Genomic DNA, 18,060 nt, shown 5'->3' with positions numbered 1-18,060 from the left:
TCCTTACAAGGAGGTTTTTCAATGTTGTTTTCAGTTGTCAGTTGAGTGCATTTTTTCTTATGTTCAATCCAATGTTGTTTTTGACATGCTCTGGAACAATACAATGCCTTTTTACAGGATGAGCATTGTTTCAACTTCTTCAGTGAAGCTAGACAGTCACAACTCGCACATTTCGGGGACCTTTCATTGGTTACGGCTAACACTCGTCCCTCAGTGGTAACCTCCTCCCGTTTAAAGGGGCCGCTCCCGATGTTCTGCACCTCTGATTCTACATCTGACTTGAAAGTGTTCTCCACTCCCACATCTGTAGCAGTGTGTGCAGCGGTCATTCATTCCATATTTATTTATTTATAGCTCGCAGGGGATCCCCAGCAGAGATCTTCTCGGACCAGGGGACCAATTTCAAGGCTGGAGAGAGAGAGCCGCATGACGCCTTCATTAGCATGAGCCCTGAACTTCAGCAGCGCCTTGCGAAGTAGAAAATCACCTTTCACTTCAACCCTCTGGCAGCTACTCACTTTGGTGGGGCTTGGGAACACGAGATTCGTTCTGTGAAGGCCGCCTTGTACACTGTCATTGGAGCTCAATCAGTGTTGGAGGAAGTACTTCGCACAGTCCTGCTGGAAGTCGAAGCTATCCTAAACTCCAAGCCGTTAGGCTACGTTTCATCCAGCATAGCCGATGAAGACCCCATAACCCCAAATGTCCTCTTAATGGGGCGGCCAGATGGTGCACTACCGCAGGTGGTGTATGCCATGGACAAGGGATTAACCAGAAAGAGATGGAAGCACTGTCAGATCATGGCCGACCAGTTCTGGGCAAGTTTCATTCAGAGGTACCTACCCACGTTACAAGTTCGCCAGAAATGGCATCACACTCGTGGGGTTCTACTGGTGGATCCTCAGCTCCCCAGAGCAAGCTGGCCCATCGGAAGGATCACCAAGGTCCATCAAAGTGCAGATGGTCATGTCAGGTCAACAGATGTGTGTATGAAAGATCGGATCTACACCAGACCAGTGGCTTGACTCATCTGCCTTCCAGCCATCCCAGACTGACCACGCGTCATTGGCGGCTGTTCGAAAGGCTCTCTGGGTGATGACGTCATAGCCCCGCCCCTTCGACGATGTGCAGCTCTACTCACCTCATGTAGTTCAGTTAAGCAGTTGAGAGTTAACTGTTCCTTGTTAACTGCTCTGCCTGAATTAGAGCTGTAATCGGGCCTTAAAAGTTAGGCCCGACAAGGCCTGAGCCCGACAGAATTCGGCCCGAGCCCGACAAGTACATTTTGATTGACAGCTTTTTAAAAGCCCGAACCTGTTTACAGCCCTACATTATTCAAATGAGCACACGCACCCAGCTCTTTTGCCTTATGTCAAGAAAGAGTCATTTATACATTTTTTAACATCATTTATTCATGAACAACGTAGGCTATAGGCCACTTGGAAGTTGGAACAAAGAAATAAAATAAGTCCTCTGTAACATCGTAACATTTTAGCACTCTAAATAGGCCTACATAAAAAAAAAATTGTCTTTCTTAACAAATTAAATCAAGATAAATTCTAAACTAAGATAAGTATTTGGCAATAACGAAATAAAGATAAAGGCTCAGCGGGATTTGCTTCGCCACTTCTCTCCACAATCTGGGCCGGCCTCAACACGACAGTGAACAGCAGCTGAAATTTAATAAAAGAATAATGCCAACATTAGCCTATATACTCCGTCTACATTATGCATTTAATAATCAATAAATATTTAGTTATAATTTGAAAAAACTTTACTCACCAAGATTAGGCTACATGTTTTTGTGGAGGGAAATTATTGAATCCACTGTAGATGGCTTCAGCGAGGTCCTGCGCTCACTGATGGTGCGTCCAGCAGCACTGAAAACCCTTTCACTGCTGCTGCTACTGGCCGGGATGCATAGTACTGATCTGGCTAATTTTGCAAGTTTTGGGTAGGATGGTTTGTTGATCTTCCACCAGCCAAGAACATCCAGTTCATTTTCAATGACAGCCGTTTCAATGTAGCGAGTGACCTCGTCATCTTCCCAGTAAGCTTGCTGTACATTTTCCCACTCCGCAAAATTCGCTCTTTTTGCGGGAGGAGGAGTGGGTTGGACTCCGGAGACCTCTGGGTCTCGAATCTCCACATCTGGTGCACCTGCAGCCATGAGCATGAACGGCATTCCTGTCTGATTGTGACAACATTCTCAGCTGGTTAAATTTTGGCCAGAGGAATGTTGCGATCTTGTGGAGGTCCTGTATTATGCTGTATTATTGCTGAGGGGAGTCCAGGGCATTGGGCTGACAGTGGCGTTTCAGTTTCTCACACCAGAGACACACACGATTAAGTGTTGGATAATTGTCTCCCTCAAGTTCCCGCTGTGCTTCATATAACGGCTTCAGAAAGTCTATCAAAAAGCCCAGCGTGTCCGGTGCTATTTTTTCAATGCGCACGCTCTCCCCTCGTTCCTCCAGCTTTTCATGGAGCTCATGATAAATGGCCTGTATAGAAGTCAGTGTGAGCCACACTGTACTGAACCGAGTGTCTCCCATTTGCAGCAATGTTGTTGACAGTTGCGCAGCCAACCCCGACTGTTTAACGTACCTCACTAATGCTTTAGCAGTAGAAATGGTATCTCTTATGTCCGGAACACCGTCGGCTTTGGATAACTCTGCAATGTCGAGTCCATGGCGCAGTACCGTATTAATGACATGGTCAATGCAGTCCAATCTCTGGTATGGCCGCAGAGCTAATTTAAGGAAGCATCAAGGCCAAACTTTGTCACCAGTAGTTTCAGTATCTCCCGTCTGATATTTTCTCCCGTCTTTGCCTCTTCCAAAGGGAACATCGTAGCTGTCAGGGTTTTATTCACCAGTTCCATATCCTCACTTATGAAATGGCGTGATTGTCAAATAAATAATTTTCCGATAATCCTCTGTCCGTGGTCTGTGGTCATTGCGACTGTGCCATCCTTCAACAAAGTCTTAAGTTTCTGTACTAAAGCTGTCCTCCTTTCTTCTGCCATGTCAGTGCACCTCTTCGCAATTGTCACATGGCGGGGAATAACAGAGTTTACGGGAACCCTCCCATACGCAGCCCCGACATTAATTAGTTCTTGCGCCAGCTCTTCAAACCCCTCGCCATTTACGACATTAAAAAGCCTAATGTCTTTACAGCAAAAGCTGACACACTTCTCCGTCACCGTTTGTTTCACCTTTGCAGGGATGGGTTTTGAATCTGTAATAAATGATGTGATAGTAGGTTGATCCTGGGCACTAGTGGCAGGTACTGAACAGCTTCGGTCAACATGCCTCATCAGCGACGAATTCCCTGTCGTTTTGCTGTCGTACTTTAACAGAATGCCACATCTTTTGCATTTCACATAACCCACTGGCTCATTATTCTCATTATGCACATGGTCAAAACTTTTCCACACCTCAGACTTCGCTTTTTCTGCCGGTGCAACCAAAACGTAATCCCCAAAGGACAGCCTCCGTTTCACCTCCTCGGCATCCATTTTCACATCTTTCTCGCACTAATGGAAACGCATCACCTGACCGCTCATTTACTGCGCAAGCCCGAGCCTGGCCCAAGCCCGTGTAAAATGATAGAAATTAAGACCGAACCCGCCGGGCAAAGATCTTCATCTCTATCCTGAATCACCAGTTGTGTTGAGTGCTTTATTGTGTGCGTCCATGAGAACCTAGTAAGTACTGGAAGTATATGATTTAGTTGATGTTTTATGTTCAGAAGTAGAAGTGATATTAGTGTTAGCAATTAGCGCGCTAATCGTTAGCGATTGCTCTGCCTTAATTGTTTTGCAGACCACACACCCACATAGCACACACACACACGGATATTCTTCCACACACCTACATAGCACACACACACACACACACACACACACACACACACACACACACACACACACACACACACACACACACACACACACACACACACACACACACACACACACACACACACACACACACACACACACACACACACACACGGATATTCTTTCACACATCCTAACAGACAAACAGCTACCTATGCCCAGCTACTGTACCAACTTGGCTGTATTTCAACATATTGGATTAAAGGAGAAACTCAAGAAGGAAAACTGCTTCACTGGTGTTCTTACCGACATCACCCGAACAACACTCACCATTCATACCCAGTTATACAGTCCTAACCAAGTCCTCACCTACACTGGGGATCTCTTCCTGATCTAACTGCAGGTGGGGCATAGAACTGTGACTGCAACATGGGCTGCTGTAGTGTCTCTTTAATCTGAGCTATTTCTGCGCAGAGGCCTTTAAGAGATGCAACACCTGCTTTGAGTTCAGTTAGTTCTGTTAATAGTTCAGGCAGTACCTTAACTTTAGCTTCTTTCACAGAACCCTTTGCAGGTGGCTGTTCTTCTGACTGGACTACACTTACATTAGCTGGCTGTGGGGCACTGAACTTTTTATGTTTTCTCTCTGTTTCATTAACACAAGCAACGTCTGATGTTTCAGTACCTAACAAGAGAGGCTGCATGTCTATCCTGATACTATCGTTCTGGAGTCCTTTAAGTACTGTGTGCAAAAACATGCACTGAACTAAGACTGGATCATACTTAAGTCCTGATTCTCACTCTTGAGATGCAAATAAAACTTTCTGTTTCAGGTCCAAGACCTGCATGAGGAAGCTTTGAGGGGTCTCCTTGCTATGCTGCACTTCTGAAGCAAGCTGCTTGTACAGTTCTGTGGCGCTCTTCTCCTGGAAGTAGTAACAGCATCTACTATTTCTACCTCAGGATAACCCCTGTTCAGTCCATTCTCAATCTGATGAGCAAGGCTGGAGAATGTCAGTTTATCTTTTTGGCCTGGTTCGCCTATTTGACCGGAAATCTTGAACTCTTTGCGCCAGTATGAGCTTTGCTGCTGCTGTGCAGTGACTACGGGCTGCGAGTTGACTTGAGGATTATTAGCAATGGCATTCACTGTCGTAATCTGCTCAGTTGCTGTTGCTTGCTGTTCCTTTTCAGTTCTAGATTCTTGTATTTCTTCCTGTGACGCCTTCGTCTTAGGTCCTGTTCTGCTTGTACTGTCGTTATTTGTGTCACTCACTATATTGATAATTTTGTCCTTCAGTGACAGTATTTCAGACATGCCTTCATCTTCTAGTTCTGCTACTTCATCTCTTTCCAAATACCTCATGATGTGACTCACCAGTGATAAGCGAGATTTTCCTCTAACATCTGCTCCTGATCGCCGGATATTTCGAGGAAATCACAAATGTCAAGCAAACTGTCTTTATTTAAGGTGCACAATGCTCCTACCACCTCTTCCTGTAGCTCTTCAAGCGCAGTCATTTTGATGACAGGACAGGAGCAACTGTAGCTGTGCAGGAGATGACTCTAAACTGGAAGGTCTTTAATGTCCCTGATGATCTCTGACTGGAAGTATCTAACCACCAGCTTCCTGATGTCCTCACACAGAAACAACTTTCTCACTGCTACCTGCCTGGGTTATGGGGGGATTTAGCTGGCTCAGAATTCAGCGAACAGGCTGTGGAAACTGGACATCTGAACAGCTATCCCAGCGGTGCCTCCAAAATGTTACACCCCTGAAAAAGGAGAGAAATAATCACGAGTGATTCAGTTGTGTTTCCTCATCAAGAGCGTTTAGTGTAATGAATTACATGTTTACAGAAATATAACAATGTACAAAAGTACACATTTACAACATCTTTCACATTTCAGAATGAATAGAGGTGGAGGTAGGATATACACCTTTTCCTTTTACAATAACAAACAGTATTTTTCTGCAATAAATCTTTTCCTCACGCATTTCTTTTAAGCATGAGTCCAACCACATAAGACAATGAAACAACTTAAACACATCCTCATGTAACCCCTCAATTTCTGGTTCTCAGCAGACTGTAGAGATCACGCGACAACTCAGGTTCATGGCATTTATTCATCAGCACAGCTCCAGCCCCATAATTGATATTGTCAGCCAGCCAAGGGGGACAAACACTACAATACTTTTACAATGTGATCGTATAGCTTAGTTAGAAAACTAAAAATACATTTCTATTACAAATAAAAAGTTCACTAATACAAATGTTTACCCTGCTTCTGCATGTATAATCTGGTTTTGTAACATAAACTGCCATGAATCTATTTTAATTTTTATTTAAGTATTTTATATGAAAAAGGTTTACACTTCTATGTCACTTTATATGCACTTTGATATGATTAAAGTTCCTTTTATGGCTTAGTATTTACAACATGTCACGGAGCTGCTTTCATTACGTACTGTAATTGAGAACGTCAGCCAGCCAAGGGGACCAACTGACAATCCCAGACCTCTATAATTACCACCACCGCCACAAGAGGGCGCTATTCTCAAATAAATAAAAGGAGCCTTGCATAAATAGAGATGAAAGATACAACTGTCTATTAAATCTATATCACAAAGGAATAAGATCACAAGATAACTTTTCAGAAAATTAAAGGAACACTGAGTGAACACAGCAATACATTTTGACGAACTTCAATTATCTACAATAAACCCCGTTACACCTACTCCTGTGAAACAGAAGACTACACAGAAGACAACACACAGAACATGCTGCAGCGCAGCTACGGGTTGTGCTGTGGCTCCGAGCACGGGCTCGTATGCTAGCAAACTTATTGTTCTGAAACTTAACTTTAAACTTACTCAAACATCGAAATTACGTAGTCATGAAACTCTTTACTTGTTAGTAAGTTATTTCGGACATGTTAGCTGTGTTTATGACCAACTAAAGGAAAAGGAGAGAAATAATCACGAGAGGGATTCAGCTGTGTTTCCTCATCAAGAGCGTTTAGTGTAATGAGGAAAACACCGCGATTTCTCCTGGGCCCTTTCCGAATTGTCACAGCTTAGTATGCAGTACGTACTTTTCAGTAGGAGTTTCAGTATACTGAACTTTCGTGGTCATTCAGTATGCATTTCCGGGTTTCATGCAGTATGGATCGGATGCGTGCTTTTAGGAAATTAATTGTGTTTTACCACCCACAATGCTGTGCGAAATTACACGTAAATCGTTACTTCACGTCCGCCTCCAAATCATAGACTCCAAATCAAAACAAACGAGCGTGTTTTAATGGAATACATTTTTAATCTAGAGTTAAAGCCCTGAACTGAAATCGCTACTTTTAATTAACAACAGAAAATATAACAAATGTCTGAATTATGTTAAAACCTTTCCCCCTCTATTTAAATAATGAATTCCCTATTTAAATGCGTCTTTATTGGTTTATTTTACTTTATATATAATATTTTATTTGTACTTGTCTTTATGAAGGCTACTGTATGTTATTAGTTATTTAATCTGTCTTTTACTTGATTTACATTGTGATATTGTTTTTTACCTGACTGTATGCGCATTACTCTTCTTGAATAAAGCTAAACAAAACAAAAAAACGGGTGGATGTGGCCAGTTCGCGAAACGTAAATGACGTCACTTCCTTACTGAATGAATCAGAAGAAGTAGGAACAAATATCTGCCTACTGTGCGCGCCTACTGAATAGTAGGTACTAAACAGTATACAGCACGGATAGTACGTACTGCCTACTGCCTACTGCCAGGTTGAGTAGGTACTTGACTATTCGGAAAGGGCCCGGGTATGTGGGCGGAGACAAAAGCAATCGCTCCCAGATGGTCTAACTCAGACAAGTCAGTAGATCACAGATACACATCAACAAATCTTATTTTTAACAATAAAGAATGAACTAAATCATGTCTATTAAACATTCTTTTATCATCTTTAACCTTTTCTTTTCACATAAAACTGATATTTAAGCATTTTAACTTGTTTATACTTTTTTTTTAAATCACTCTCTATATAACTTCTTGTAACTATGCAATGTTTTTTTATCCACAATCAATTATTTAACCCTGTAACAGATCATGAACTCTGTGTTTTATTCTTAACTGTAAGTGTATTCCTTTTTAACGTGTCACATGCGCACTTCCTGAACAGATTTGTTTTTTTGTCGGGGGGCAAAGGGTGGCTTTTCCTTCTGAACTTCTCTGAAGTGATGGACTTGATTTCCCCAAAAGACCAGTGTATAGCAGAATAAGCATTCATTTCAAGCGGAACACAGACCACCAAAAAGGGAAGTTTATTTTCCTGTTTAAGAAGAGGAGGCGGTAGCGGAATAAAAATCCAGCACACGGGGGTGGGGTATGATAAAAGGTAAATGATCAGCATTTTGTCACATGATGATAGGTTATAGTGCCCTATTCTTGATTAGATCACGAATGTGTGGATAGTTTGTCATCTTCTTTCTAGTCGAGTTCCTGCGTTTTAATGGAGAATCAGCCGATAATGAAGTAAGCGTTGCATTTATGTTGCGTGTTTCACTTCTAACATATTTTTTATTTTCCATTTCACTGACCTAACTTTCGTTTTCGCATTATTCGCAGCCACCAAAACCCAAATTATGGAGTGGCCAACCCTGGGTACCTCCCGGCAGCAGAAGGGGGGGCAGGTAAGATCCATGGAGTTGTATTAGCTCATTCAAAGAGAGAGTTAACCAATTTAACTGAAACTAAAAACTCGTTTTACGGGTCAGTCACATAGCCGTGACGTCATTTTGTAGTTCAGGCTAGGTGAGGTGTCTGCGGTCGCTGCTGCCGTTCTGAGCGATACCACATTTACAGAAGTTACGGTGTTTAGAAACAACCCAGCCCTGTTTTGTGAGTCTATGGTTTTGCTATAAAATACCGCATGATGGATAATAACATGTATGATGCACAAGGTAAGTGATTCCTTCACGACTCTGTCTTAAGGTATTTTCATGTAGAGACGCGTTATACTGTAAACTTTATCAACTGGTTTTTGTGAGAAGATAAAGCTATGAGCATTGGAGTCAATACTCTTTTTTTCTTTATAAACTGTTTGTTCTATGCATTAACACTTTAAAAGATAACATTTTGAAAAGCTAAATGCAGGGGTGTCAAGTACAAGTAAGAAAACTTCGTTACCTTACTTAAGAGAAGGTAACCAGAGTAATGAACGTCAATACTTTTGACACCTCTCTGGCTAAATGTATACACATGACCAAAACTGGTTCTTCTGGTTTGCTTTAGCTATGTTCGCCCCACCCGCAGAAGACTTCCAGGGCCCCAGCGCTCCTCCGGCCAGTATGTTTGACAGTGTGCCTGGATATGAAGGAACAGTGGCGGGAGGAGGAGGTAAAGCACTGTAAAAATAGGAAACAATTCACCACACTGATGTCTTCTTTCACTTGGCCTCCTAGTCACATTGCTATTGTACACCACATCTGTTTAGGGTAATGCAGTCCAGGACATCGCCTCTCCAACAAATGTTTTTTTCTACTCATTTATTTTACTCATAAACATCAGTTTGAGTTGACATTTTTATGAAAGAGAACAACATTTAGGCTAAATACATTAGGTCTTAATTTTGTGTTTAAAAAAAAAATACAAACACCTCTCACTTTGACATTAAGGTTAAATTCCACTAAGAACTACAAATACATGACTAAATCATAAAAGTTTGAGGAAACATTCACTCAAGATTGAGCATTGTAATCTGGAAATGAGGATATATGGCTAAGCTGCTGATTCAGAATCAGAATCAGCTTTATTGGCCATGCATGCTTTTACACACACAAGGAATATGGCTTTGGTAAACTGTGCTCTCAGTGTACAAAAGTACAGCATTAAATATAAACATAAATAATCAAAGATTTGTGTACCAATAAAGTGGCCACTGAGCTCATACTGCATGAACAAAAAGCATAGGAATGATTGCTACCAGAAAAAAGCAATGCTACTGTTAATGTCTATAGGTGGATTTCTACCTCCTCCAATGCCTTCTTACCCAGTTCCTCAGCCTGAACCTGGACCTCACCAACCACATTGGAAGTAAGCCTTAAACCATTTCCTTATATTTCAACATGGCTGTTTAAAATATTGCAAAAGATTTTCCGTAATGTGTTGTAAACATTTAAAGCAAGCTAAGCATTTTGTGCACTACTAAAACTTGCACTTCATATCAAAGGTTTCAGACCCCATGACATACTGTATCTCATTCTCACACTGTCTACAGTATCCCGTCTATCAGCGAGGACACTGCCCGGGATGCGTTTGTCCTGTTTGCCTCCAGCAAATGCTGCTACAGTGCAGCACCAGCAAAGGATGGTGTGATCACCCGTATGGATGCATTTAATACTTACAGGGTAAGAGGTGGTCTATTGCACTGATCGGTTAGTCTGTGTGTTAGGAAACCTGCCAGAAGAAAAGCATGTAAATCAATAAAGGTTTTATAGTGGCTGTTTAATACATATTCCTGTTTTCTCCTCCAATGCTTTATCTTAGTACCGCCTGGAAACCTTCACTGAATCACGATCTACAGAGTGGAAGCATGATCCATACCATGGTAATACCATCATATTGTTACATGGGTGCAATTCTCCTTCTCATTCAGTCAGCTGTTTCAGGACACTGCTCACTTAAATTACGTTTTTTATTCTTTATTTAATCAGGCCAGCCTGTGGATGCCTTTGCCCAACCTCCACCAGGGCCGTGGGATATTCCTGCAAAATCCCCCACCTTTTTTGTGGATGACAAGCAGGTTATAAAGGTTCCCAACACATCCTCATTGAAGGTAAATCATTTGAAACATGATTGGAGAATAAAGAGCTGTTGTGATTGTGTTTAAAGATGATTCCTGACCACAATCATTGCATATACAGAGCTGCCATGCTTGTGTGGGAATGGGGAGAAAACCTTGCAAAAACTGTGCTGGTGCTGGAAATGTGAGTAGTTTCTGCAGACCTAATTGAAAGTGTAACTTTTGCGACCTTGAGTGTGATCATAAGAATTCCTTTCTTGCTCGTTTTAGAAAGTTTGTTGGGTCTGCAATGGATCCGGTTTCCGCCACGGAGATGATCGATGCGACCGCTGCAGTGGCAGAGGGAGGGAAAAGTAAGTAAAACCCATTGGTTTTTGATTGTCATTCAATAAAAGTGTTAAGTAGGAGAGAAGAGTCTAATAGTTATTTATCATTATTCTCAGTTGCAGCCAGTGTCACGGGCAAGGATCGAAGCAATGTGACACATGTCATGGAAAACAACAGCTTCTGGTCTACATCAACCTCACCGTGAAATGGTGCGGTTTCCTCAACATCTGTGAAGAATATCTAACTCCACTTACAACATAAAAACATTGTTTTTTATATTTTCAGATTTGTAACGTTAATGGAATCTCAACTAGTTAACCAAATATAAACCCAAATTATTATTTTATTTATGAACATGATTTCAGGACCAACAACACTGATAACTATGTTGTGGAACAGTCAAGTGGACTGCAGTTGGACAACCTGAGCAATGTGTCTGGCAAGGAGCTTTTCAAAGACACTCAGTACATGGTAAAAAAATGATTTTTTTTCTTACTCATAAAGCACAAGTTCAGTCAGGAAGGATAGTTTTTTTTTTAATGGATACAATAGATTATTTCTATTGAATTTTTAAAGGTTTTTTGCATTAATTTATAAGGAAAGTTTGAGAGAGACAGGAAATGTGGGGACAGAGTGGGGGATGACATGCACCAAATAGCACAAGGATCGATCAAACCTACCGACGACTGAAGCCTTGATAATTAGACTCTCAACACCAAGCATGCTCATATGTGGTTAAAATTGTGTAACATTTACCTTCCCCAACAGGCGTACAGAGTGTCAACACAGGTTGTTTCAGCCTTGTCATAACCACTTCAACTGTGAACTAAGCCAGCATAACACTTGTGAGATGCTTCACAAGTTTAACTGTCACTTAAAGCACATTTGAATTTTCTTTTATGTGTGCAGCTTTAGCTATTGTAGTACTACGAGTATGCGGGTGACCACACACAAAAACACATCCTGTGTGACACTGATCAGGGACTGAATCTGTCATTGTGCTCTTTTACTAATTAGCAGTGGATAGTGGATGTAATGTAAAATATGAGCACTAATTAATATTATAGTGATCACCCTGTGCAGGTTTACCCAGTGACCGGTCTTCCAGATGTTACAGTGGTGAATGCTTCACAGCGCCTCGTCAGAGAACACCAGAACAAGTTCTGCCAGAGCTCACGTATTCTACAACAGGTAAGAGTGCATCCAATGTATTTATAGTCTACTTTTTCAAGAAATGTTTATGAACTAGAAAATACTCATGATCAAAGCCTAATTTTGCCTCAGTGTATTATGCTCATATTTCCTTTCTTTGTCTTCAGCGTCAGACCATAGAGCTGATCCCCGTCACCAAAGTGACCTACTCATGGAAAGGGAAATCACACGTTTACTTTGTGTACGGAAATGAGTTCAGAGTCAGTGCAGATAACTATCCTGCTACCTGTTGCTGTACTGTCATGTAATTGAAATGCTTTCATACAAAGGTAATTCAATTCCAGATCATTGGCTATCAAAATTAAGCAGTTTTACTAAAAGTCACTTTTTACTGATTAATGGGAGGTTCCCTGACATGTAGGCATATAACCTTTTTTAAGTTTATCTAAGAAGAGGTCAACAAGCCATTTAAGCAAGGATGCCAATTCAGTCAGAGGAACTAATGAAATCCATTCAATAAGTGATCTTAAACAAGATTAGTAAGTAAGTAAAGTTTATTTGTATAGAACCATTCACAGATACACATCACAAAGTGCTTTACATTAAAACAAGTACACAATTAATCAAAATAAAAAGAAGAGAACAGTAATAAGCGCAGGGGAGAACAGATAACATCATAACAACAATAAAACTAATAAGCACAGTGATGCATAAGAATCAAATGTTACTGAGAAATAAAAGCAGAATAAACAAGACAATTATTACTAAGTTAAACTAATAATAATAATATCATTGTTATTATTGTATGCCATGTATCAATCGATCAATTGTTTTCTGTATAGCACCAATTTATAACAAGTATTATCTTGAGGTAGTATTATGCTTTATGGGATAATATGCAGGCAGGATTTCTCCTTTGTATGCATGACCTAATAAAGAAAATGCTTATTGATAACATGTAAAAATTTGTAAATGATACACTCTTTACACATTTATGTCAGTAATGTTGTCGTTTCCATCATAAATCAAAATGTTTTATGCTGAATATTTTTTGCATTATTAAACTTTTAGTAACATGTGTAACGTGATGTCACACGGCAAAACTTTTTCTTTTTTTTAACATGAATGTTAATCATTACTAACTTTGTATAATCTCAACACACGACAATATCTCCGACTTGCTTTGTATTTATCTATCAATTTGAATAAATGGTATTTTCACAATGTTTTGCTGTTGAAAGTTTCGTCATTAAAAGTGGACCGTCGCTCGTGAAATGACGTGTGGAACGTGTTCGCCATAATGATAATAAACCGTGAACACAAAGCTATAATAAAGCACATTAAGCTTTGTCTGTGAAATACTGGTCGGTAAATTGATTTTCACCTTGAATTGATCAAGTCTGAACTAATATCCGTGGAAACAAGACTTGGTTAAAAAAACAAAACGGAAAGGAAGTGAAGCGGGACAACAAGGTAAAGTTAGCATGCCAGCTAACTAGTCGGGTTTACCTGTGATGCTGCTAGCCTCTACCTCAGTGCTAAGTTACACGAACAGGCAGGTTTCTGTGGGCTGCGGTGCGATATGAGTTTGGAAAAAGAAAAGCTGTGCATGTCGGGGGACCGCTTCATGTTAAATGTAATCTGTAACGGGAAGTGAGAAGACGACGCTTTAAAAAGGAGACGTGAGCAAGCTAAACAGAATAGCTTCCCTCGGTGAGCCTCAGTCGAGCTAGCCGAAATATCGCAACAGGCTCTCTCTCTCTCTCTTTCCTGCAGACTTCACAAAGTGTCGGGTTTAGGAGAATATAGGATAACATGAAAAGATATCGCTCTGAGAGAGTAGTTCATTATCAAATCAAAAACATGCATGCTCGGGATTTCAGTCTATTTTTTTTAACCTGAACTGTAAAAGAGTTTTTGACAGTTGTTTTCCCAGGAGGGCAGAAACACCTGCACACAGTTTGTTGCCCCGACTTCAGAGTGAACTATACAAGAAGCGGTGTCTCGTTTATTCCGTACAGATTGGTTCACATGTACACAGTGAACAGTTTTGCATCACACGCTTTCATGAAAAGGTGTTTTTTGTTGTTGTTGTTGTTGTTGTTGAAGTGTTTCCGTCTTTGCTTTAAATGAAATAACAAGGCGAAATAATCCCTCAGCACCACAAACTATTCTCCAAAATAACCATGATAACTTAATTTACTCAGTTTAAACAATTGTTAATGGGTTATACGACAATATAGCTACCTGCATTCAAGTTAAGTGCATACACATCTGGCAGCTGAGTATATAAAGCACATGAAAAAGGCTTGCTTGTTTTTTGTTTGTGGTGTTATTGTTTAAATCATTATAAGTTATGCCACACGGTTGCCTGCTCTGTTATATCCTGGATGTGAATAGAAATGTAAAGAATGTATTCATGACAAATAAATCCAAATGAAGTGCATGCCACCCTGACAGGCTGTGCTATGGCGTCAGCATCTGCCAGTGTGGACTCCAAGGCAGAGCTGACTGCTCTACTTGAACAATGGGAGAGGGAGCAACAGGGCAGCACACAGGAGCTTGTTAACATCCTCACCAAGTAAGTAGTTATACTATCCTTTATTTAAAGATTGGAAAGTTGATAGAGTCAGATGTCATAAAGAAAGAAAGAAAGAGAGAGAGAGTGTTGGGTATGACGTGTGGGGAAAGGAGCCACAGGTTGGATTTGAACCTGGGCCTCCGTACATGGGGCTAGCACTAACCACTAGGTTACAGGTTTTAAAATGTATTCATATTCTGTGTTGCTCAGAATCTCAGAACTGGTTGAGAAAGAGACTGAAGAATACCACAAAGCCGATCCGGACCCTTTTGATGATCGACATCCTGGTACAAAAACAAAAAACACCCCTCATCGCTTAATAACTGGCAATTTACATATTGTGCATGATTTTGACATTTCCCTCTCGGCCACTAGGGAGAGCTGATCCAGAATGTGTGTTAGGGCACCTGCTGAAGATCCTGTTTAAGAATGACGACTTTATGAACACAGTAAGCATGACACTGTATTCGTGCAAAATTAAGGGCAGCTTTTAGCTCCCAAGTTTAAAAAAAAAAAATGATTCATGTGTTTTTTTTTCTCCTCTTTGTAGCTGGTGAACAGCTATGTGATGACCAGCAGGGAATTTTCCCTCAATGCAGCGGCTTGTCGCCTGCTCCAGAACATCATGCCTGGGCTGGAGACAGCTGTAGTCTTTCAGGAGAAGGTGGGTCCATTTTGAGTTCATGAAAGGGAGAAGCATTCTTTTTTTTTCTCCTCTGTACTCGTGTTTTAACTACGCGTCTCGTTTATATCAGCTGGTATGACACAATAAGAAAGACTCTGTATTAGGTCATATTTTAACAGATATAGAACTTGCTGAGTTAAATGGTCAAGGCTATATAAAGTGATGTATTTTCATGTACTTTTCACTGCCGGATACTAAGGTAAAAAAAAACAAAAAAACAGTGTGGTCATAAATTAAATTTGGAGAGCCAGTTTTCAGTTTTTCTTGGGGGGGAAAAAAAAAAAGCATTATGTGTAGGCAAATAAAGACAAAACTGCTGTAGTTGTTGAAAATGTAAACTTTTGTTTGTTTTGTCACAGTTCAGCCTGTGAGTCAGTAACACTTAAACCGCCTCTCTGTGACAGCTGATTTGAGGACAAACATAAACTCTCACCTGATTCTTTTTTTTTTAAAAGTATTACAAAGTCTTTGGAGTTCTTTTTGAATAAGTCCATCAGTGATAAATAATAAAGACTGGATATTCTTTTTAGAACTTTAGAAACTGTATTTCAAGCTTTAATACATTATTATTTGGCAACATGTTGGCAGAGACACAATACCTGACCTTTCTGGATAACATTCTTATTTCTAGATAAATTGAACCTGTCTTCTGTGCTTGCTCTTCACAGGAAGGCATAGTGGAACGGCTGTTTAAGTGGGCTCAGGAGGCCGAGCAGCCCCTCAGGATCTACGCCACTGGCTTGTTAGCCGGAGCCATGGAGAACCAGGACATTGCAGCCAACTACAGAGAGGAGAACTCTGTTTTGGTCAGTATGAGTTTTCTGCAGTCTTCTATGTCTGCTTTATTTTATTGGAAAACGTGACCCGGTTGACAAGGTACTTTAGAACTGTGCAAAGGATGAGACCAGTCTGCCCACAATCCGTCGGTTGTGTGATTTAGCAGCTTCACATCAACTAATTTTTCATGCTTAACTTTCGACAGGTGCCTTTGATGCTGCATCGTTTGCGTGAGCTTCAGGATAAGGACGCTGAGAACAAAAGGGAAATCAAACGGCCGAGCCCCAGGAAGACACTGGGAGAGCCTTTGTTGCCTCTGGATGAGGAGACTGTTGACGGAGGCTTTGAAGATAAGCCTTTTACGCTGGGCAGAAACGGAGCAGAAAGGGACGGGGCGGGACCAGAGGAGGACGGCGACATATCCCTCTCAACCATTGAACCCGAAAACGAGCTCTCGTTCCGTCTCAATTCTCCCCATAAGACCAGCAGCCGTGCCAACTCGGCTGTTAAAACCATGATGAAGCCCATGTCTGCCCCTGGTTCACTGACTCAGCTAGGCATGTCTGATGGCAGCAGTTACCTGAGAAGGAGGGTAGACAGGGACATCGGAAGGATCTCCAAACAGAAGCTGAATTTCTCTTTGCCAGATCCAGAAAGGAACTTTAGTGAGCTTTCAAACAGCAGCTGGTCTGAGATGAGTCCCTGGGTGATCGGCAACAACTATCATTTGTACCCTCTGACCCCAGAGATTGAGCAGAGGCTCATCCTTCAGTATCTCACCCCTCTGGGAGAATATCAGGAGGTAAGCAGCATGTAGAGGATCACTTTAAAATATCCTTGTCCTGTTAAATGTTCACCAGCAGGTGTCAGTCTTCCTTAATTTTTACAATAGAAATTAGTTTTATTCTGATGCAATTTAAAACCATTTTTGAAATGTGATACCTCATCTTTTCTATTTCACACAAGAAACGGTTACCAGTGTGTCTTACTTTGGTTCACAGGCGTTTTCTGGTTTCCATAAAGAAAATCGAGATGATTTATGTGTTGTCAATTTGATCATTCCTTTTCCCACCTGCAGCTGCTGGCAGTGTTCATGCAGATGGGAGCTCGTGAGCTTCTCATGCATTATATGGATCTAAAACAGACCAATGATGTGCAGCTCACCTTTGAAGCTCTCAAGGTAAATGCTGTCTCCTGCAGTCCACCCACTGTAGTCAACAGAAGCTGAACGTTTCTCAGGCTCACTTCTCTACTTGTCTCCTCTCCACTCCTGCAGTACTTGGCTTCTCTGCTGTTGCACAAGAAGTTTGCTGCAGAGTTTGTGGCTCATGGAGGAGTTCAGAAGTTGCTGGAAATCCCCAGGCCATCAATGGCAGCTACTGGCGTGTCACTGTGCCTCTACTACCTTGCCTATAACCAGGACGCCATGGAGAGGGTACAAACCAGACAAGCTTTACCACAAATGACATTTGAAATATTCTTTCACCGTTACATTTCGTTTAATTTCTGCCTGAAATTCTCTTAAAATATAAATATATTCATTCAGATTATCATTGTTACAAAAATGTTTAGGTATCTATCGGTTCATGACACTAGATTTCATCAGTATCATGTCATTTTTGTTTCAATTTCACATTTGCATTCATTGGTGTGTCCTCTATCCTCTCAAGGTGTGCATGTTGCCACACTCCATCCTGTCAGATGTGGTTGGTTACACACTGTGGCTGCTGGAGTGCTCACATGCGTCCGGCTGCTGCCACGCCACCATGTTCTTCTCCATCTCTTTTTCCTTTCGTGCCGTCCTGGAGCTTTTTGACAAGCAGGACGGACTCCGACGCCTCGTCAATCTGGTAGGACAAAGCAGCTGTCTGCCATATGTATTCCTCAGCT

At 41.2% G+C, this 18,060-nt stretch overlaps 2 protein-coding genes across 4 annotated transcripts in view; both read left to right on the top strand.

Annotated features, from left to right (window-relative positions):
* The window catches only part of LOC109980906 (DDB1- and CUL4-associated factor 1-like), a 32,973-nt gene that overhangs the window by 4,063 nt on the left and 10,850 nt on the right, over window positions 1-18,060 (top strand). The window contains exons 2-11 of the mRNA XM_020629462.3: window positions 12,676-13,600; window positions 14,588-14,708; window positions 14,919-14,995; window positions 15,084-15,157; window positions 15,259-15,372; window positions 16,062-16,199; window positions 16,376-16,972; window positions 17,249-17,350; window positions 17,447-17,605; window positions 17,841-18,020. Of these exons, the coding sequence (XP_020485118.3) occupies window positions 14,596-14,708; window positions 14,919-14,995; window positions 15,084-15,157; window positions 15,259-15,372; window positions 16,062-16,199; window positions 16,376-16,972; window positions 17,249-17,350; window positions 17,447-17,605; window positions 17,841-18,020 (1,554 nt within the window). The 5' untranslated portion in view covers window positions 12,676-13,600; window positions 14,588-14,595. The remainder of the gene's footprint in view (window positions 1-12,675; window positions 13,601-14,587; window positions 14,709-14,918; window positions 14,996-15,083; window positions 15,158-15,258; window positions 15,373-16,061; window positions 16,200-16,375; window positions 16,973-17,248; window positions 17,351-17,446; window positions 17,606-17,840; window positions 18,021-18,060) is intronic.
* LOC109980907 (protein SSUH2 homolog) lies at window positions 8,040-12,658 on the top strand. 3 transcript variants are annotated; one of them, XM_020629464.3, is made up of 14 exons: window positions 8,040-8,242; window positions 8,320-8,379; window positions 8,473-8,537; window positions 9,139-9,243; window positions 9,864-9,939; window positions 10,124-10,253; window positions 10,393-10,453; window positions 10,560-10,681; window positions 10,770-10,832; window positions 10,919-11,001; window positions 11,092-11,184; window positions 11,341-11,446; window positions 12,059-12,166; window positions 12,295-12,658. In XM_020629464.3, exons 2-14 carry the CDS (start codon window positions 8,357-8,359, stop codon window positions 12,433-12,435), a joined length of 1,176 nt encoding a protein of 391 aa, XP_020485120.2. In that variant the 5' UTR covers window positions 8,040-8,242; window positions 8,320-8,356; the 3' UTR covers window positions 12,436-12,658. The 3 variants fall into 3 exon arrangements, with proteins under 3 accessions (XP_020485120.2, XP_020485119.2, XP_020485122.2); XM_020629463.3 differs by having other exon boundaries at window positions 8,040-8,379; XM_020629466.3 differs by lacking the exons at window positions 8,040-8,242; window positions 8,320-8,379; window positions 8,473-8,537 and adding an exon at window positions 8,592-8,807.

The sequence above is a fragment of the Labrus bergylta genome, chromosome 12 (assembly GCF_963930695.1).
Source record: "Labrus bergylta chromosome 12, fLabBer1.1, whole genome shotgun sequence".
NCBI classification, from domain to species: domain Eukaryota; kingdom Metazoa; phylum Chordata; class Actinopteri; order Labriformes; family Labridae; genus Labrus; species Labrus bergylta.
This window is presented reverse-complemented; position numbering and strand designations above follow the sequence as displayed.